General features: G+C 38.8%; 1 protein-coding gene across 1 annotated transcript in view; it reads left to right on the plus strand.

The window, feature by feature from the left end:
- Positions 1-3,748: 3,748 nt before the first annotated feature.
- Positions 3,749-22,875, plus strand: part of IRAG2 (inositol 1,4,5-triphosphate receptor associated 2) — a 100,126-nt gene continuing 80,999 nt past the window's right edge. The window contains exons 1-7 of the mRNA XM_060112043.1: positions 3,749-4,322; positions 5,238-5,351; positions 11,909-12,089; positions 15,770-15,849; positions 15,940-16,018; positions 17,275-17,433; positions 20,820-20,937. Coding sequence (XP_059968026.1) covers positions 3,749-4,322; positions 5,238-5,351; positions 11,909-12,089; positions 15,770-15,849; positions 15,940-16,018; positions 17,275-17,433; positions 20,820-20,937 — 1,305 coding nt within the window. The remainder of the gene's footprint in view (positions 4,323-5,237; positions 5,352-11,908; positions 12,090-15,769; positions 15,850-15,939; positions 16,019-17,274; positions 17,434-20,819; positions 20,938-22,875) is intronic.

Consider the following 22,875-nt stretch of genomic DNA (forward strand, 5'->3'; position numbering starts at 1 on the left):
CAGATAAGAAATAAATCACACTTGTTTTATAGATGTTGCCATGCATCAGAGGTTTTCAATTACTGCTTTATAGTTCTGGATCAGGGAGATGGTTGAAACGTGTTGATTCAAGAGCTTTTACTACATACAACAAGGCAATTCAGGCAATGATAATAACGGGACTCATTCTAGAAATGAGAACAATGGGATACAGGTAAAACAAGAGGAGAAATAAAGAAATAAAATTAGTGAAATAACTTGTTTGGAGAATCTCTAATATTATTTTATATTACATTTATCTAATGTGAATCCAAATAGACATTCCTACAGCAGATTTATGATTCCACTTCTTAATTTTCTGTTTATAACCTTGGATTTAGCAAACAATCTGTATAACATTATGTACAGTGCATGACACATAATAGATGCCCCCAATTTTTCCCTGTCCTTACTCCCAAACTAGGATAACCCCTACTATATGCTCTCATAGCCCCTAGCACTTTTCTTTCCTAGTGTGTAATTATTTATTATCTCTAGGCTTTAGGGTTGCTAGATTTAGCTAGTTAGAAATGCAAGATGCCCAGAGAAATTTCAGTTGTAGATAAACAACAAATAATTTTTCAGTATAGATTTTTCCTGTGCAACTTTTTGATGCCTGTGACATACTTATACTAAAAAAATTAGCCATTGTTTATCTGAAATTCAAACTTTATTCAGCATCCCAGATTTAATCTGGCAATTTTGGTATCTTACTTGTTTTTCTCTGTATCTCTCACAGACCAAACATTTTAGGAGAGCAGATATTCTGTTTTGATTATCATTGTGCCACCCATATCTGCACTGGGTTTAGCACATCTTAGGTACTTAGTAGATAATGATAGAATGTCTAAAGGGATGAATGGTATGGAGTACAACTGAGGTTCAGAGAATTTAAAAACAAAAGAAGCCATTGGGATTTCTACAAGTGTACCATCTTTACATAGTAAATATTCAATCACCTAAAACATAAATAAGGAGGAAATTCCTTGTAAAAGAGAGACTCCAAGCAATCGATTCTACTAGTACAATTAACCTTCAGTTTTTAATTTTCAGTTAGTACTCTTTAAATGACAGTTATTGCGCAAAGCAAGTTAAGCTTGTATTTTTAAGTGTTTTGGCAGATTGCAGTAAATCTTTTCTACCAGGATGTAAAACTAAAAAAAAATGTTTGGACAGGACGGACAGGAGATGTTTCCAGGCCATATATGGAGAAGGTAGCACAAATTTTGAAATCTTTATCATCACATCTTACTTATTGAACTCCCACAAATGTTCTGCGCTATATTAGAAAAAGCAAAACAAGTTAGTCTTGCGAAGCTTTGTTAGCTCATGAAGAGCCAGTGTCTTAAGTGTGCTCTTTGTAAGGTTTAGTTTATAAACTGTGGAGCAGGGCTCACTTAGGTGAGTCATGGACATTTAGAAAACAGATGGTAGGAGGAGAAAAATGCCTCGGAAAAGCAGATAGAAATGTAGTGTCTTATATACTCGGAACATTCATCTGGATCAGTCACAAATGCCCACAGAGCGAGGCTTTTCAATGGGGCTCAAATAGCATCCCACGTGGAGGTTCACAGATGTTCTTAGGCAGACAGATCTAGGAGCCTGAGGTTCAAGTTCTAGGGCTTCTATTAGACCCAAGCTCAACCTGTCCCTCAATTCACTGGCTCTAGAAGGGAAAAACAGTCACATCACATTGAGAACACTGACAGATACTTACCCAGTCTTTAAGAGGGTCTTTACTTGATACGGGGAAGTCAGATGGTTCCTGCCGTGTCCCCACCCCAGCCAGCCGTAGATTTGGAATGCATTGTATTCTCAGGTGAATTCTCTTCTGTCATTACCACTACTTCACTGCCAACCTCCCACCTGAGCAATGAGAAGCTCCCATTTGGATAGGGGAAATTCTTCAGAAAGAGTAGTAGCTACAAGTCGTTGAGAGCCAGCACTCACTGCAGCTGGGGGAGAAGTCCACAAGCCTTGTAATTATTTGTATTATATACAACTGTGGATTATCAGTGATGCCAACAATAATGTATTGAGTATCTAAAAGAGAATCACATCATGGCTTTTGAATACAAGAAATTAAAAGTGTTTTTGAGGAGACAATGTACATACACATTTGAAACAGTCCAAGAATAGAAGACAAAATCTAATTAAATGACAGAATATACAGTACAGTTATACATCCTAGGAGAGAACAGAAAGCTTGAGTTCAGTGAGTATACACTGATTCCAGAATTTTAATAGGGCAATGTGTTTCAGGCTTGGCATTGTAAGATAAGCCTTGAATAGACAGAGAGGAGGGTATTGTCAAGTGACAACATAAAGGTTCAAAGATGATCATTACCTTAAATAGTGAAGGATTCTGTTGATGGAAACTTCATTAGCTGTAGCTGGTGGCCAAAATCTTGAGGTAAAATGAGCCAGATTGAGAAGATTTTGAGTATCTTCTTCTTCCCAGTCTTTCTAAATGCCCCTTTGTTTATTTTCTTTTAGGGGACTTTTTTTTTTTTTTTTTCCTTTTTTTTTTATTAGTTTCTGCTTTATAACAAAGTGAATCAGTCATACATATACATCTAGGGGACTTTTTAAAAAGAGCCCTGAACGGAAATTTTTGTTAAGGTTCTAAAAATCATAACTTTCAAACTCTTTGTAATTATTCAACTATTTGTTTATAACTATTCAAGTTATTGTAACTCTTTGCATAGATTAATTTAAATTTTACCAGTTTAGGCAAAATTTTGGATTTGTTTCCAAGTTCTTTAATTACTATCTTATAAGAAGTGAGATCATGCTTTTTTTTTTTTAAAGGTCATATATGCTGCCATTAAATAAAATGCTGCAGTCAGACAATCTGGCACAAATCTTAGAGATGTGACCAATAGAAAATTACTTGACCTTTTTGAGACTTAGTTTTATTATCTGTGAAAAGAGGATATTTCTACATATCTGACGGGGTTTGTGTGAAGTTTAGACATAATACATGTAAAATGCTCAATAAAGTGGATATTTATTAAGTTCTCAATAGATGAGAATCAGAATAGGTACTCAAATGGGAGCTTGCATATCGTCACCATCATCATATTTGACATATACATGAAAAGCAATGTGGTTAGGAGTCCTCTGGAGCAAGACTGACTGGGTTCAAATCTGGACTCTGGCACTTATCTAAGGTAACTTTGGGTATGTCCCTATTCTCTCTGTGCCTGAAAATGGAGCTAATAGTAATGCTTGCCTCATAGAGTTGTTCTGAGGATGAATGAGTTGATACATATAAAGAACTTAGTACCACGCCTGGCTCATGGGAAATACTTTATATTGTTAGCTGTTATTATTTTCTAGAAATTTAAGGGCCAAAGTTAGACATGCGGAAATTTGTTTAATGAATTTATTTAAACCACAATGACTTACTGTATACCACAGGGAACTATATTCAGTATCTTGTAATAACCTATAATGGAAGAGAATATGAAAGAGAATATATATGTATAACTGAATCACTCTGCTGTACACCTGAAACTAACACACCATTGTAAATCAACTATACTTAAATATAAAAAAGGAATTGTTTAAAGATAGTTGTTTAAAGACATCTTGATCCCTTCAAAGTCGGTTTGGGAATACATAGCTATTGCTACATTATTGTTAGGACAATGCTAACTTTGAAAAACATGTCTACTTTTGCCGGTACTTTAGCCACTTCCTCTGTCTCATTGGAGGAAAGTCAACAATGGCCTCTGTCAAGAAAGCAACTGAGAAGCGGCATAACCCAGTGCAAAGCATCTATAGAAAAATCCAAGCCATCCAAAAGAGAGAAGAGAGTACAAGTTCCATCCAACAGATTATCAAATACCAATCTAGCAGGTTTGACAGTCCACAGACTAACCCCAAGAAAGACTTTGAAGAGGTACTGAAGAAAATGACGACTGCTCCCATTCCTCTGCCCGACCCTCGCTCCTCAAGTCCTGAGGAAGTTGGTGCCTTTACTTCGCATCCTCAACGAGTGTCTCCAAGAACCCCATCCATCTCTCATCTCAGCTCTCCTGAGAACGCAACATATTCTCTTATCCTCACAAGTTCGGAAAACATCTCAAGGCCTAGATCACAGAGCTCCCAGAATTACACATCTTTGATACCACAGATCAGAAAAAGGGAACTCTTCTCTAACAAGGATTTGAAAAACTGTTGTAGTGAAAATGATTTTAGTGCCTTAACACTTGACTTTGATTCCACCTCTAATCAGAGCTCTGAACTTTTTACTCCTCAGGATTCAGTGGTGAAAAAATTATCTCTGGATGAAGAGGGTAAATATTCATCTTTTAATATTTGTTCTTCTGATAAAGCCTTGAGCATATCACATGAGAATACCTGAACTAAAATGAAATACCAGTGTACATTATCGAAACTTGGAGGGAAGCATCCATCTTTCCCTTAAAATTGTTTTTTCCTCTCTTAAAAAACTCTTATATGTGAAATATAAGTATTTTCTATGCTTTCAATTATAAACCTGATAGAAATTCTAGATTGTATTTACAATCATAATCATTGGCATTTCTCTGCTGACCTGAAAACAAACTTTCTCCTGGGCAAATTAGAATGTCATGATGGGAATACATAGATACAGGGGAGCTAAAATTCATATAGTTCCAACATGCCTTTCTGAAAACTACCATTTTAGCATTTCGTGTGTGTGTGAGAGTAAAACATGTAAGAAAATGTAGAGCCAATAAAGTAGACCAGGGGAGAATGTAAATTTTGGAGGCCAATTTCAATGAAATTTTGGAATTCTATTTAGTGGGTTGCTTACAGAGTCCCAAATATGATAGGCCCTGAAAAACAAAACAATGTAAAATGGCACATTTTCTGTAGAGCTAGTCTTTACGTTCTCTCTATTTTTCCTTAAAATATTTCTATTTGTGCTACACTATTTGCTTTTTCATAGAGTGCTTCTAACATTACAGGGCAGTAAAGCTCATTTCCCTCTTCTTCATCTCTCCTTTTATTCTACCTCTATAAAACTTATAAGGAAAGGAAAATGAATAATCAGAGACCCTTCAAGACCACTTTTTCTGCTTGATCTATTCAAGTTAAGTAACCAGTATTGTGGACTGCTCTTTATTTAAATATGTTTTCTTTGTTAAAATTAAAACAAAAAAATTAGCAATTAAGCATATTAGCACAGAAAAGCATCTGGATATGCAAACTTTTTCTTCTACTAGGGTGGAAACAAGGAGCTGATGATGTCAAGGAAGAAGTAACCTATAGCAATAACAGGACCTGTGAAGAGGAGTTGCTTACAAGTATTTTTAATGCATGTGACACCAAATGCAGAGGTCAGTCGAAAATTATCTGCTCAAATGTTCGGTGGTACTCATCAAGTCATTGTACTTTCTCTTGCGAGAGAAAGGGAAATGGTTTATGTGTGGTGCTCTGTGTATCTGTGTCTACACACGTAGTGGGTACAACCTAATTTGGGAGGAAGGGTGGCTGTCTAGATGTTGATTAATTTCTGTGTACCTGTTTTGCATATTTTACCAGTGTCTTGAATTATTTTATTGAGCTTATCAACTGATTTACCAGCTGCAATCATTGACTGGAACTACTTGCCTCTCATAGTTGTTGCCTCACAAGCAATATATACTTCATACGTATGAAACCGCTACACAAATTTAGCTCAAATTTTTGAGTTAATTTTAGATTTTCAGTTCTGTTTTTCTTAGAGATGTGTTCTTTTAAAAATTTCCGCAAGTAATTTTTAGCATGTAAATGGCTCATGATCACTGTAATAAAATTAATAATATATAGAAAAGAAGGGAAAAAAACTCATCAGTAATCCTGTTTCCCTGAGTAAGCATTGTTAATGATTTGTTGTATAAACTTCCACAAATTCCTTGGTCAATATGGTTTTGTTTTATTTGGATTAAAACTTTTTTATTATAGAACATTACAAACATATACAGGAATAAAGAGGTGTAACCCTTATAATGTCATAAATAGTGTCATAAATAATGATGTCTCATTTCTAGCCCCACCCACTTTCCTCTCCTCCACTCTGGATTAGTTTGAGACAAATCCAAGACATCATATTATTTCACATGTAAATATTTCAGTACGTTCAAAAGATAAAGACTTATTTCAGACACAAATATACAATGTCATTTTTATGACCAAAAAGGTGACATACTTTCTTAATATCAAATATCTTATCAGCATTTGTTTTCTCATTTGTATGAGAAATTTATTTTTTCTTAAACAGTTTAATTGTTCAAATCAATATCCAAGAAAAGTTTGTTCATTGTTATTGGTCTTCTAGCTTATCTCTATGTTCCCTTCCTATTCTCTCTTTTTTGTATTTTAAGTTATTTGTTAATGAAACTGGTTCTTTTATCTCATAGTTTCCCCCAGTCTGAATTTTGGTGATTGTGTGGTCTTAGAAACACAACCTGTTTCTTTGTCCCCTGCATTTAGAAGTTTGATCAGATAAAATTTTGTATCTTTTTTTGGCAAGATTCCGCATAGACGGTGTATATAGTTTTATCAGAAGACAAAACTATTTGAGGATGAAGGCCTAGATTTATTCTTTCATTAGGTGTTGTGAAAGGTGATAGTCTATTATTCCTTCCTATTTTATCAGCTGGAATATCTATAAAAAGAAACTCTACCCTGCCTAGCAAATATTTGGCTGTGGCTGAGTCTTGTTTCCCAAAGGAAAGGCAGGATAAAAGCTTGATTGTGCTTCTGATTGAGAGTAAATTGCAGATATTGTGCCTTTTTACTCCTAAGTACATCAGTGTGTATTTCCTACAAAGAAGGACATTTGCTTGCATGACCACAGAATGATTGTCAAAATTAGGATATTTAACCTTGATACAATATTATTATCTAATTTAAAAGTCTATATTCAAATTTTGTCAATTTTCCCAATAATATTCTTTATAGATTTTTTGTTTCCATGTCCAGGATCGAATTCAATTGTCACATCTCTTTAGTCTCCTTAAATCTGGAGGAGTTCCTCGATTCCTTGTCTTTTATGACCTTGAAATTTTTCAAGAATATATGCCAGTTACTTTGTAGAACATCTGATATTTCCTCTTGATTATTCAGGTTATACATTTTTGCAGGCATACTACGGAAGTGATGTTATGTTCTTCTCTGTACAATATATCAGGATTTTTAACTTTGATCACTTGATTAGTGTGGTGTCTGCCAAATATCCCTATTGTAAAGTTACTATTTTTCCTTTATAATGTCTATAAAAAATCAATCAGTCGATCTAAGAAAGAAATGGAAAATTTTATTCGAGGCAAATTGAGGATTATAACTCAGGAACAGCCTTTCAGAAAGCTCTGAGAACTGTTCTGCTTGTTAAAGGTCAAAGCACATTTTGAGACAGAGGGCTGTACGTTAAATGACATATTATTGACAGTCTACACAATCCAGATCTAAGCACACAAAGCGAGTAGTGGTTCATGGGTCATCGTGGCTCCTTACAAGATTAAGAAGGAAGGTTATGTCCTAACGATTTGTCTTGCTGATGCTCAGAGAATGTTGCTCTTTATGGTTGAGCAGGTATTTCTGCTGATGGGGATGTTTGAGATGCATAATGTAGATACACAATGCACAGTAGAGGGGAGAGAGGAGGCCAAAGAGCAGAGAAAATATTTTATGTTTAAATTTTCCTCGACTTGCCTTAGAATGTGAATTTTTATTTCATCAGTAATTAATAAATAATTTATGGGAAGATACTTTGAATCTATGTAAACATCCTGTTCCTCATCAAACTTTCACTCACTAGTTTTAGCATCTGTGATATTATGATTTATTATAAGTAGTCTTTGGTCTTTGTCCCATTTTTGGCACAGAGCTCCTAAAACCATTAGAATTTCCTAAGTGATGAGAGTAGTAAAGGTGCCTTTTTTCTGTTAATGAAATGACTTTTGGACCCTACCTTAGGATGAGGGCTAGTTGCCAGTGGAGCCAATCATGTGATTAGGTGGTTGGAACTTTCAGTCCCACTCCCCAGACCTCCAGGGAGGGGAGAGGGGATGGAGATTGAGTTTCATCACCAATGGCCAATGATCTAATCAATCATGCCTATGTAATGAAGCCACCATAAAAACCCAAAAGGAGAGGTTTGGAAAACTTCCATGTGGAGATTTGGAAAGTGTGGCATGCTGGGCAGAGCACGGAAGCTCCATGCCCTTTCCCCATACCTTGCCCTGTATATCTCTTCCATCTGGCTGTTCCTGAGTTATATCCTTGTATAATAAACTGGTGATATAGTAAGTAAAAAATTTCTTTGAGTTCTGTGAGTTGCTCTAGCAAATTAATGGAACACAAAGAGGAGTCATGGGAACCTCCAATCTATAGCTGGTCCATCAGAAGCACAGGTGACAACCCTGCCTTGAATTGGTGTCTACAGGGGGTGGGGGCAGTTTTGTAAGACTGAGCCATTAACCTGTGGCTCTGACACTATCACCACATAGGTAGTGTCAGAAGTGGGTTGAGTTGTAGAACACCTAGTGTCTTGAGAATTGCTTGGATGTGTGTATGTTGTGGGGTTGGGTAGGGGGTAGGTGGAAGAACCCTACACATTGGAATTGGTGATCAGAAACATAGCATCTATTGATATTTCTTGCCTAAATCAATTCTTACCATGGTGGTTGCCAAATAGAAAATTTTCAATTTACAATATTCTTTCTATATTTTTTACTTGTCAATCTATCATCAGGGTTTTACCATTTCTCTAATTAAGTGAATTAATATCACTATGAATTTCTGGATTCTTCTTAATTCAATATATATGATCTGTTACTTTCATTATGTATTTTGATGCTCAAATTGTCCCAGAGTTGGCCAGTAAGCGGGCTCCTATGTCTGTTTGCATTGTCCCCATCTTTCTTTGAGCATCTCATTACTTCCTGGAGCAACCAGGTGTCCCAGGTACTAATACTTTTGAGACATCCCCATCCTTTTTAGTAGCTTCCTTGTTTTCCCTAGTATTATAAAAGTCTTTAGGCTTATCTCATACATTTCCTGCCCCAAACTTGGAATCAGTTATTTCTTCAAGGATCCATGGTTCCTTTTAATGGGAAATAATATATAGAGACCACAATCTGGAGGCAGGGGACGGTGGTTGTTTCTAGGCATTTTCAGTGGGCAGACCTAAGAAGTACTTAAAAATTTTGAAGATATATTGCATTATGAGTTCATAGTCTTCCTTCTAAAGCAAATTCAGGACTATAACGTTTTTACTCATCTCATATTCTGTATGCCCTTTTTCAACCACAGAAAATCTTGGTTCTCAATGACACCAGTATAAATGTTCCTTTGCTTTCTTCTACAATACATACACAATGGTTTCAGATGAGCAGTACCCAAACTACTTATGTTGTTTCCTATTGCTGAATTATGACAAACTTGGTGGCTTGAAACAACACACATTTACTACCTCACAATTTCTGTGAATCAGGAATTCACACATGGTTGACATGGGTCCTCTGTTAAGGAACTCACTCACAAGGCTGCAGTCAAGATGTTGGCCAGGGCAGCTGTCTCATCTGTGGCTCGACTGGGGAATGACCTGCTTTAGGTGGCAGAATTTAGTTTCTTGCAGTTGTATACTGAGGGCTTCAGAGTCTTGCTGCTGTCAGCTGGACAGTTTCTTACTAATTGGACCTCTAAACATAGGTAGTCCATAATATGGCAGTTTGCCTCTTCAAAGCCAGCAAGGGAATGACTCCAGCAAGATAGGCACTGTGATCTTATGTAACTTAATCATGCAGTTATATACATGTAATCCTGTCTCCTTTGCCATATTCTACTGGTTAGAAGCAAGTCCCAGGTCATGCCCACACTCAAGGGAGGAGACTACACAGGAGTGTAAACATTAGGAGGCAGGGATCATAAAGGGGCACCCTGGAGTCTGTCCACCTCACCACCACAATGGTTTAAGGCCTGTTTTTGGTCATTCTTTCTCCTTAAGCTATATACAACAAGTTCCCTAAGTATGTATGGGAACGTTCCCAGACTTGCTTTATAATCTGCTTTTGCTCACTTAATAATTTTGAGTACTTGTCTGGGTCAACAAATTTGCTTTATATACTGTACTTTTGGGGGATGTAACATAGTATATTTAAACAATATGTCTCAATTGGATATTTTTTTCTCTATTATGAACAGCACCATAATGATCCATAATGAACATTCTCATAGCAAAACATTTGCCGATACTCTTAATTATATTGGTAGGATGAATGGGACTTATTTATTCCCCAAAAGCCTCTCTGTTTGGACAGAATTTAAGGAACTATTTCCCTGAAGAAAATAAGGAAACTCCACCGAAGGGAGATGGAAGGTGTGTTAGAAACAGAACCAATGTGTGTGTGTGTGTGTGTGCATGCGTGCGCGCGTGCACGCACGCACGTGTGTAATGTACATAAAGAGATTTATTGTAAAGAATTGACTCACAGGATTATGGAAGCAGACACGTTCGAAGATCTGCAGGGTGAGTGAGCAAACTGGAGACCTGGAGAGCTGATGATGGTTTAGTCCCAGTCAGCGTCCAAAGACCTGAGAACCAGGAGAGAACCTGTCCAAAGGTCGACAGGCTGAAAACTGAGGAGGAGCTGATGTTTTTGTTTGAGTCCAAAGTCAGGAAAAAAGACAAGTCCTGGTTCCAAGGCAGTCATGCAGGAAGAACGCTCTCTCACTTGGGGAAGCGTCTGCCATTTTGTTCTATGCAGGCCCACACACGTTAGGGAGGGCAGTCTGTGTTACTAAGTCTACCAGTTTAAATGTTAACTGCATTCAAAAACACCCTGACAGAAGCAACCAGAATAATGTTGGATCAAATATCTGGGCACTCCGTGGCCCCGTTAAGTTGACGCATTGCAAAACCATCACAGAAGACCTTTCGAGTTTTGAGGTATATGATACAGGTTCCAGAGTTTTAGTGGAGGAAAATGAGATATAGGTATTCTTTTTGACTCTCCAACTCTACTGCAAACAGGAATAAAAATCATCTCTCTAAATAATTATTAATAATTTTATTTCCATTTCTTCCTGTCACAGCCAAATGACATTTTCCATTAAAGTAATACTCTCTTTAAAGTTGTTCAGTCTCCTTTACAACTCTCCCTTCCTTCTAATTATGTACTGGACTTATTCTATATATATACCAGGGTCTCTGCTTACCTCCTGGGGGAAGAATCTTCACTTCCGTATCTACCCTATCAACCTTCTACTTCCTTTTCCTTCTCCCCTTCAAGCAGCTAGCCTAAGTCAGGACTTAGTTCAAAGATGTGTCTTATGCTTAAGGAAGATTGGTGTGTTAATAACTAACAGAGTTTGTTTGACTTTAATTTCTGAATGTGATAGTAGGACTGACTGTGTCTAAGAATGACTTTTCTACCCCTCCCCCCAAATAAAAGTCAGACCACTTACTGGAGGCTGAAATTTCATCTAGGGCAGAGGAAACCCTTCCTTCACCGAATGTTTTTTAAGAAAAGAATGGGAGACAAAAATAGTGGCATTTTGATCACTTCCCACAAGTGATTATTGAATACATAGATCGTTCTTATTTAGATCTCACAACAACTCTGTGTAGTAGGCATCATCTCACAGACAAGGACACTGAGGCTCAAAGAGATTGAGTGATTTTCCCAGAGCCACACAGCTGACACAGTCCAGAGCCAAGATCTGACCCTAGTCTGTTAGACTCCAACCCAAGGCCAGTGCTCTTTTTACTCTGTGATACCAACTCAGCAGTACTGCGAAGGTTATAAGGCACGTTTAGGTTCCCAAGAGACCTAAAAGAGTTAAGTGCCTCATTTTAAAAAAATAATCTTTCCCCACCTTTTATAACCAACTTGGCTTTTTTCTTCCTAAGGCTCAGTCAGAGTTACCAAAGTAATAGATTACTTGAGACAGACAACTAGACAAGGTTCTGAAGATGGTAGCCTTGAGGAGCTGTGGAACATGCTTGATCCTGAAAAGAGAGACATGCATGTGAATCTGGAAACCTTCCAGGCCATCATGAGAGAATGGATAGCTCACTGCAGAAACAAATGGTAATCATCGTCCCAGCAGGATGGTGTTTTCGGGTTCTGTTTTAACAATTGCTTACAATGAATGCTAATCACTGTTTTCTGCACTGATGGAAATACTGTAATCTGGTGCTTCTCACATTTGAGCATGCACTGGAATCACCTAAATGATATTGTACCTGATTGTTGGGTATTTCCGCCATGATCAAGTAGGTCTGGGGTTAAGCCTGATAATTTGCATTTCTAGCATGTTTCCAGGTGACACTGATACTGATGGGGGGAGTTGGTGGGGGGTGATGGGCACACTTTGAGAACCTATTATGTTAATTATGATAACATTCATTTATTGTGATTAGGGGCAGCACATATTATTACGTTCTTCTGGCATAGGAGTCAAGCAAGTTATTGGTACTGACCACCAAGTCACCAAATGCATTTAAATTCAGCATGACCTCCCTTTTAAGGTCAGTGGGGAGATGTAGTCAGTGAGTGTAATTTAGAAGCCTAGAATATAGGGAGGCTGAAAGGAAAAGGAAAGGATGGTGAAGCTGAAAAAAGGAGAAGGAGAATGGTACCCGTGAGATCAGGTGCCCTGGGCGGATACTGGGGAAGCATCATCTTCTTTCACAGGAAGCCTAATCCTTTGGCTTTTACTCAGCCACCAATCTCCAGCTACCAGCTGATACGTACTAGGGGTTTTCTTAAAGAATGCTTTGAGCCCAAACGGTGGCAAAGCTTGCTAGATTTCGGGGTTAGATGCGGGGTTAGGATGTGTATGTTGCAGGAAGGGGGACCCGTTCCGGGTCCTGAGAGTGGACTCTTGTCTAACAGTCAGAAATGACTTGTCCAAGGAGACACAAGTGCTGACAAAGCAAGAGACTTAATTGGGAAGCGGTGCCCAGGTGGAGAGCAGCAGGGTAAGGGAACCCAGGAGGACTGCTCTGCCACGTGGCTCGCAGTCTCGGGTTTTGCGGTAATGGGGTTAGTTTCCGGGTTGTCTCTGACCCATCATTCTGACTCAGGGTCCTCCCTGGTGGCGTGCGTATCCCTCTGCCAAGATGGATTCCAGCGTGCGGGTTTCTGGGAGGTTGGCAGGACATAGAGTCTCTTCCTTCCTCTTTTTGGCGCCTCCCACATTCTCCCGGTTAGTTTTCTGCGGTAGCACTGTGGTTTTTTTTTTTTTTTTTGGCTGTGTTGGGTTTTTCGTTGCTGCACACGGGCTTTCTCTAGTTGCGGCGAGCAGGGGCTACTCTTCGTTGCGGTGCGTGGGCTTCTCGTTGAGGTGGCTTCTCTTGTTGCGGAGCACGGGCTCTAGGCGCGCGGGCTTCAGTAGTTGTGGCTCATGGGCTCTAGAGCGCAGGCTCAGTAGCTGTGGTGCACGGGCTTAGTTGCTCCGCGGCACGTGGGATCTTCCCTGATCAGGGCTCGAACCCGTGTCCCCTTCATTGGCAGGGGGATTCTTAACCGCTGCGCCCCCAGGGAAGCCCAGTACTGTGTTCTTTTTTTTTTTTTTTTTTTTTTTTTTTTTTTTTGCCGTACGCGGGCCTCTCACTGTTGTGGCCTCTCCCGTTGCGGAGCACAGGCTCCGGACGCGCAGGCTCAGCGGCCATGGCTCACGGGCCCAGCCGCTCTGTGGCATGTGGGATCTTCCCGGACCGGGGCACGAACCCGCATCCCCTGCATCGGCAGGCGGACTCTCGGCCACTGCGCCACCAGGAAAGCCGCCAGTACTGTGTTCTTTATCGGTACCTCCTGTTGTGAGACAATTCATGCACGTGGTTATCATCATGCCTGGCCAAGTCAGGCGGTTTTGGTCAATGGTTTCCTAATATATAATGACTTAAAAAATGTGACTGAGGGCCTCCCTGGTGGCGCAAGTGGTTGAGAGTCCGCCTGCGGATGCAGGGGATACGGGTTCGTGCCCCGGTCTGGGAGGATCCCATATGCCGCGGAGCGGCTGGGCCCGTGAGCCATGGCTGCTGAGCCTGCGCATCCGGAGCCTGCGCGTCCAGAGCCTGTGCTCCGCAACGGGGGAGGCCACAACAGTGAGAGGCCCGCATACCGCAAAAAAAAAAAAAAAAAAAAAAAAAAAATGTGACTGAGATGTTGTTTGCTATACACGAGTTAATTGTGAAGGCAAGATAAATATATATAAAAATATCTAATCTTACTAGTAATCAAAGAAATGCAAATAAAGAGAACATATCATTTTTGCCCATCAGGTTAACAAAGATTTAGAAGAATGACTCTATCCCATGTTATCAGGGCAGGTGGAGAAATAGGACCTCTCATACTTTGTTGGTAATAGTGTAAGTTGGCACAGTTTTTCACGGGCAATTTAGGAATGTGTATCAAACCCTTAAAAATATGTAATGTGGTCAAATAATGTAACTTCAGGAAAAACAACCAATCATATGCTCTATATATGCAGAATGTTGTTTATCATAGTGATAAATATAAGCAATGTAAATATTTAAAAGCAGATATTTGGACAAATGACTTACAGTACTTCCACACACTAGAATCCTAATTAGTCACTCAAAATTATAATTAGATAAATATTTGACAAGAGAAATATTCATATGTATTTATTTCAAACAATTGGCTATAGATCTGTATATGTAGTACGATCCCTAATTTGTCAAGAAATAAAAATATGCACAGAAAAGTTGGGAGGAATATACTCCAAAATGACTATCTCTGCATGATGACCTTAAGTTTGTGTCCTCTTTTCTTATGAATTTTCTATTCTTACTAAAATATTTATGTTTGATTGTTTAATAAAAATATCAATAATTCATTTATAAAGTGGAATGAGGGCTAAATAGAAAACTTATTTTTATAACAAATATAAAGGAAAAGAAAAAACATGGGAGATATAAATACAAAATATAAGAAAGAAACTCAGAAATGGTGATGGATGTAGGTCTAGGAATAGTAAGAGTGATATCTGAGTTATTCTCTCAGTCATCTTCTGACAGACATCTCACACTGAAATGCAACGGGATGTAAGTACAAATTTAGTGGCTTTTGTAGCTGCTCCAGAGAGGTAATCTAAGGGTTTGGCATTTAGAAAGATTAAGTGACAAAACTAAAATCATAGTATAAAGACTCTTGGAAAAGAAATGGTTGAAATTTTAATATGTTTATTTTGGGGATTAGAGCTAGCACTGGTGTCCTGGATAGAGGCTTGTGAAGAGGGTTCCCCAAATTTCAGGTGTGAAATATTCCGAAGTACAGTTAGTCTAGGTTCAACTTGGTTTTTCATGAGAAAGAACACCATCAGTGTATCCCAAAGTATTAGTTGTTCGTGTCTTTTCCTTTCCAATTCTTTAAGGCCCAAGGTCTTGCTACCTCTACAAGTGTCCACTTATCCCTTTAAACTACATCAACTTCCTGACCCACTGAGACCTCCCATCCCCTAAGCACAGCTGCTGTACATCAACACCTACCTACTTCTGTGCGCACATTTTCTTTTCATGTTAGATTAAAAGTTTATGGAAGGTGGAGATACGCCTTATGTTTCTTTTCTATGACCGTATTTAAGCACAGTGTTGGGTTCCAAGTAGTTGCTGAATGAATAGATGGTTTTAAAATTCAGAAAGAAAGACCTGAATAAGAAAGTACAGAACACATCTGAAAAATTAGCTAAGCTTTGGTTTGGCAAAGCATCCTAGCTCATTGGTTTTGTGTTTTGGTTACAGGGAAGGAGTGAATAGTGGATCAAGCAGCAGAGCGGGTAATTCTGCTTTGGAACAGGACGACATAAAGTCAGGTGGAGCAAGTATGAATGGATGTCTTTGGGATTGTTCTGCCACTTTCTTGTGGTTTGGAGAAATGGATTTTTCATAAACCTCCCTTATATGTGTTTCAGTTAAGATGACCACAGATATAACAGATTCTTTATCACGGAGCTTTGAGGCTTTGGGTGGAGACGTGTTTAAAGGAGTCTTGTAAGCATTCTTACTTACAGTGCTTTCTTAAGTGCCTCAAGTTTTCTTATTTGTTTCATAGATTTATGTATTTTATTTACAGTAAAGTCACTTAGCTCTTCTTGTGTGTGGTAGGGTTAACATAATTTACTTTTAACTTTTACCTATTCTATCCCAGTTGCATTAGAAGTAGTTTCACTAGGAACGCAAATTATGGAAGATTAGTATGACATAAATTAACATTTTCTCACTCATGAAACGCTTCTCCTTCTTTGACTGCTTGTGTTTTCCATGGAAAACAAATTCCATTTGAAGTAGAATTATGACATTGACCTTAAGCTCTTTGGGGGATTACTTTTAAAGCACTTCTTTAATAGATACTTGTAGATGTGAATGAGAAAAGCTGTTTTCTGCTAAATGTGAGTTTTAGATATTAAGGGGAGGTGACTCTGTCCTTCCTTATTATTATTGTTATTATTTTGCCACACACCACACGGCATGTGGCATGTGGGATCTTAGTTCCCAGACCAGGGATTGAACCCATGCCCGCTGCATTGGATGCACGGAGTCTTAACCATTGGACCTGTCCTTGCTTATTTTATCTTTGACACTTCAGGTTTATCCATGCAAAAATGGTGGAGTAGGACCCATGTAGCCAATCTGTGCTAAACTCTAAGAAAATATGGCAAAGAGGAAGAGAAGGCCTGCGACTCCATGAAACACACAGTCCTGACTCTCACAGGGTTGATGATCAAATGTCAGGGGCAAGAGAGACATCCACAAACATTAACAAGCTGTAGAAAATTATAGGAAAGATGAGTACTAAATTGTGAGCTTCAGGCTACAATTCTAAGACTCTAGGAATTGTTTCCTAGGTAAAGGCCTATTCAAGCCTGCCAAGATTCCTGACTGAAAGAGTACAGTGTCAGTTTATTTCAGGACTTTCCATGACCCAGGCAGAAATAGGAACTCTTCAGTGTAGACAGAGGCAGGTGTTGGGAGCAAAGTGGAAAAGGAAGAAATAAAAGCTGTAGAAGTCGACTTCACAAGTGGCAGATGCTAAGTATCTGGGAATTTTGGAAAAATCTTTGATGCTCTTGTAATAAGTACTTGAATAAATACTGTGTAAATAAACTACACGTATGAGGATGAAAGAAGATAAAGTAGAAAATCTCCTGGGAATATTTAAGCCTGTTTGGGCTTAACCATTCGCCTTCCTTTGATAGGAAGGGATTAGAGATGTTGAAGATTATTCTCATTCATTCTTTCACCTGCAGAGAGATGCCTGATTTGATTACCTGTGTAGCAGACCTGCATTTCAACAAGCAGAAATTGGAGGAGGAAAATAATAAGCTTAAATTGGCATTAGAAAGCTTGGAAGACGCTAACAGCCAGTTATCAGAGGACTGTACTGAATTGCGCCTTCAGTTAAAAAGGTGAGCCATGATAGGGTTACTGTGTGCTGGGGACTTTCAGTTCTTTTTCCGTTTTAAAAAAATATATATCTGTTTCTTATTGAGATATAATTCACATAGCAGAAAATTCACCCTTTTAAGGTATGCAATTAATTCAGTGGTTTTTAGTATATTCACAAGGTTGTACAGCCATCACCATGATTTAATTCCAGAATATTTTCATCACACCAAAAAGAAATCCCATGCTGATTAGCTGTCACCCTCCATTTCCCCCTCCTCTCAGTGTCTGGCAACCACTAATCTACTTTCTATCTCTCTGGATTTGCCTGTTCTGGGCATTTTCATAAAAATGGAATCATACAGTATGTGACCTTTGTGTCTCGCTTCTTTCACTTAGCATCATATTTCCAAAGCTCATCCATGTTGTAGCATATGTCACTGCTTCATTCCTTTTTATGGCTGAATAATAGTCCATTGTATGGATATACCTTAGTTTGGACACTTGGTTTATTTCCACTTTTTGACTCTTATAAATAGTACTGCTATGAACATTTGTGTACAAGTTTTTATGTGGACATACGTTTTCAGTTCTCTTGGGCATATACCTAGGAGTGGAATTGCTAGGTAGTAACCTATACTTAGCATTGTGAGGAACTGCCAAAGTGTTTTCCAAAGCAGCTGCTCTATTTTACTTTCCCACCAGTAAGGTTTGTTAGTTCTTTCCTAGCAATGATGTTCTCTATGTCATTCAATCTCTGTGTAAGACCAGTATGCCTAAGGATCAAGCGTGAATCCATCCCAACAGCCTGTGGTTCGGTAGAACTCTTACTCTATGCAAAGTCCCATGCTAAGTATTATGAGAGATATATTGATGAGTCATGTTTAAAATGTACCCTCAGGGTACCTGTAGCCTAGAAGGATGATAAGAATTTCATGATCTTAGCTTAAGATAGGGGGATAATGGACCTTGGAGACATACCAGATAAAGTGTCAGACACTGGTAAAATAGGTTGCTGGGAGATGCTTGAGCATCAGGAAACAAGCAGCATGGTTCTCACAAAGTATGTGTGTACAGATGTTGTAGGTCTAAAATTCCGAACAGAAAAGTTCTAAGTTAACTTGAAAAGACAGTAAAGCATTCTGACCATGAACTCTTACCCTCATAATTTTTGACCAGCCTCCAAACCAATCTATAAAATTAAAAAAAATATATGCTAACCTTGGGCTTCCCTGGTGGCGCAGTGGTTGAGAGTCCGCCTGCCAATGCAGGGGACACGGGTTCGTGCCCCGGTCCGGGAGGATCCCACATGCCGCAGGGCGGCTGGGCCCGTGGGCCGTGGCCGCTGAGCCTGCGCGGCCGGAGCCTGCGCATCCAGAGCCTGTACTCCGCAACGGGAGAGGCCACAACAGTGAGAGACCTGCATACCACACACACACAAATATATATATATATATATATATATATATATATATATATATATATATATATATACGCTAACCTCAAGCTCTCTCCATTCCATAATTGGCTCATTTATTATTTATTTGAAATATAATAATTCAAAGTTTCTTTAAAAAAGCAAACAAAGTATGCTTTGGGTGAATGTGCCAGACAGGGCTTTTGGTTGCAAGCACTAGAAGCTGACTCTGGTTAACTTAAGCAGTGAAGACACGTCTTGAAGGGAATTAGGTAACTTGCAGGATGGACAGAAAGGCTAGAGAATCTGGATGGACAGTGGGAATGCCAGTGTCTACAGAATTAAGGCTCCTCTTTTCTACCCCCCCCCCAATTCTCCCCCCACCCCACAGTCCTTCAGGAAGAGCCTGTTTCCTGTCGGCACTCCCAGTCTATTTTTGATATCATGCTGTTGTCCCATCATGGTATAATTTGCCTTCTGTGTTAATGTGTCCTCGTTAATGGGAGGAACCGCGTCTTATTTATCCTGGTTGCCCCAGTGCTTAGTAGAATGTCTGCCATAGAAGAGCAGTCCCTTCCTTCCAGTTGCCTACAAACCAGAAATCTCTGTCTCCTTTTACTTCCTCAGACTTCACTTCTACATCAAATAGCAAGTCCTGTTAATTTACCCACTTCATGTCTCGCAGATAGATTTACTTCCTTCCGTTCCCATAGCTGCCACTTAGTTCAGGTCAGCATCACCTTTCACCTGGGTCACTGCAGCAGCCTCCTGGTTAGGTTTCCCGCCTTTTCCAAAGCTTGTGCCACCCCAGCAGGCAGGTTCCCCCTAACTGCCAGTCTGACCACATCATACCCCTGCTTTAACCACTTCAATGCATTCCTTTCACACTCAGGGTAAAATCCAAAGTCCTTCATCTGGTTTGCAAACCCCTTCATGATGGGGCCTCTGATGCCTCGTCTCTACCTCCCATTTTCCCCTCTATGCTCAGCAATGTCCGACTGCTTGCAGTCCCTCAGTGAGCTTCTGTTCTCTCCCCCTCTGTCCCCCTCCCCTTCCTCCTTCTCATTATCTGAGCCATCTTCCTTTTATAGTGTCTACAGAACTTGGGTTCACTCCAGCCTTGGTTCTTATTATACTGTAATAGCCATTATGATTGTCTACCTTACTAGACTATAAATTCCAGGAGAGCAGAGTTCTTATGATTGGATTCATCTTTATCTTATTCAATGCCTATTAGAATGAATGGCATGGAGTCGGAGCTCAATAAATATTGGTTGAATGATCAATGTAATTTCTTAGTAAGGAAAAAATTATACCTTCTTCAAGACCCTGCTCAGAAAACAGTTTATAATCTTTTGGGAGTACAAATAGGTAATTCCATGATATAGATTACCATAATACATTTAATAGGTTCTCCTTTGTTGGACATTTAGTTTCTTTCCAATGCTTTGTTATTGTAAACGATGTTGCAGTAAACCTTTTAAATAAAATATATCATATAGAGACTATCTGTAACTACTTGTTTGTTTAGTTGTCATCTCCTTCACTAGTATGTAACCTCTCTAAGGTTACACCATGTGTCTTTTGTCCAACATCATGGGTTCTCTTGCAAGGTACAGCACCTGATCATGATATTATTCAATAACTGTGGGATTGCATTAACTAATATTACATCTTATTAGTAGCAGAAAAGAACCGTGTGATTCAGCCAGTGATGGATTTCAAAGGGAGTCTCCAAATCTCTATCTTCAGGAATATGTTTGTTTCCTTCTAGCCTTTTCCCCCCACCATGCTCCACCCAAATCCCTTCCTTTTCCAAGGACTGTGGAAGATCTTAAGTATGTTTTTTTTTTTTTTTTTTACTGTTGTTGGCATCTGGTTTGAGTTTTCAGTGGTTTTCAACTTGGGTTTAAAAATAGTCCATGGCTTTACTTAGTATCTTGACGGTTATATTTGAGGTTTTGCTCATTGCCTTCTCTCCCCACCCCACAGTGCCCACAAGGCTATTATGAGAACAAATCTGTTAAAAGAAGAACTGGAGGAACTGAAAATTAGTATGAACGCTTCAGAAGAGCAGAAGACCATGATTGTAGCCCAGAACAAACAATTAGTAAGTCATCCAAGCACTTTGAAATGGACCTATATTAATAGTTTATATAACTAAAATCCAAGAGGGTTTATTTGGAAACAAAAATCAGCAATCAGTAGACTGGTGAATGAATTGGTAACACCTTAGAAAAGTAAAGGCAGGTAGGATAAAAAACTGTGTTTTCCTTTTCAACCAGGATTAAAATTCTTTACAAATTAGTCATATTTGCAATGATTTGTGAAGATCTAGAATGCCTTCTGAAGTTAATAGGTGAATTCATAAATATCTGACACTAAAAACCACTTACATTTTCCAAAAAAATTTTCTCTGTCAAACTTTCACCTTTTTCTCAGGTTTTTTTTTTTTTAAATCCATTTCCTCAGCACGTAGAGATTAGTAATTAGTTCCATTAATCAGTCCTTATGCTAAAGAAGCACAGGCTTGTAATTTTTAGAGCAAAACATTATTTAGACTAAGCTTTAATTCAACTACCAGAGAAGTAATTATTTTTATTGGGAATGTTAAACTATTATCTAGAGCTTTAGTAATAATCTTCAAAATCCTTCCAGCAGTATTTGCACATTGCTAACCATGGTGGGGGGGTCAGCTGAAAGTCATTCAGACTCATTTATTTTTAGGTCTAAGTCATCAGAAGACTTGGATTCCAGGCCTGTGTCTTTCACTCGTAACTTCCTACAACCAACACAACTTAGCTTAGCGTTTGCCTCAACAGTAAAATTTGGGGACTGGACTCGTTGAGTGTCAGGTGACTGCAAGTCTCTGTGAATGCATTACAGCAAAGACTCATTCTGGGACCACTGAGGAGCTTCTATGTGGAAGCCATGTAGAGCAATGATCAAGAGCCCACCCTTGGGTGTCAGGCAGTGAGCATCCAAGTCCCGACTCTGAGGGCTATCTAACTTTAGGCAAACCACGTAACGTCTTTAAGCCTCAGTGTCCCCCTGTGCAAAGTGGACATGGCAATACTGCCTACTTTAAGGCTGAGAGGATTAAATGAGTTAATACATGTAAAGCAGTCAATGTCCTCTTTCCTCCTGGGGCTAGATGTTAGCTGCTACTAAAGTGCAGAGTCCTAGATATACAGTCCAAATCCTTTGCACTTTTACAATTCAATGTTTTACAATTTCAAAAGAATTTTTATTGTTTCCTCTCATGGGTCCTCACGGAGATTCTGTGAGGTAGAATCAGAAGCTGCTATTCTTCATTTTAAAAAATTAATAGAGTTATAGCTAAAGTTTAGAAATGTTTTGATTATTCAAAGTCCATTGTCTAATAAATGGTAGAGTGATAACTGAACTCAGGTCTTCTGATTCCAACTATGTGGTGTGTATGTTCCTTCCTTCTTGTACCAATGACATCCTAGCCTGAGATGGCCTCCCTTTTATTTTTATGTTATAAAGGTAGTACCTGTTCACTCTGTAAAAATAAGAAAATATATATTAGCAAAGAAAAAATAAAATCCCACAAAATCTTTACCCTACCCTATCCACAAGATTTACTGTTAACATTTTGGTGTATATCCTGTCCTAGAATATGTTTTCTTCTGATGGTTCTGAATTTAGGGCTCCTAATTATAAAATGATTTTTGATGTTCCTATGTTCTGGTAATGTTGAATCTAAGAATATCCGCAGCTTCAAATAGAAAGCTAGTACTCTTTGATTTCAAGGTGCTGTTTAAATAGATGAGTTCACACTATCTGTCATAAGCAGATGGCAGTAAAGTAGCAGGGGAAGAAACCACGCTGTTTTCTTTTGTTTTTCGTCTTTCCTTTCCTGTCATAGTTAGATTGAGTCAAGAAGAGTGACTTCTCACTGATCCCAAGAAACCGAAGCCAAAGGCTTAACCCCGTATTGAGAATATTTTAGACTAGGATTATTTATGATATGTCAATGCCATATTTAAGGTTGATAAAAAGAAACAATGTTGATAGCCCTGGA

Source organism: Mesoplodon densirostris, chromosome 11 (genome assembly GCF_025265405.1).
Source record: "Mesoplodon densirostris isolate mMesDen1 chromosome 11, mMesDen1 primary haplotype, whole genome shotgun sequence".
NCBI classification, from domain to species: domain Eukaryota; kingdom Metazoa; phylum Chordata; class Mammalia; order Artiodactyla; family Ziphiidae; genus Mesoplodon; species Mesoplodon densirostris.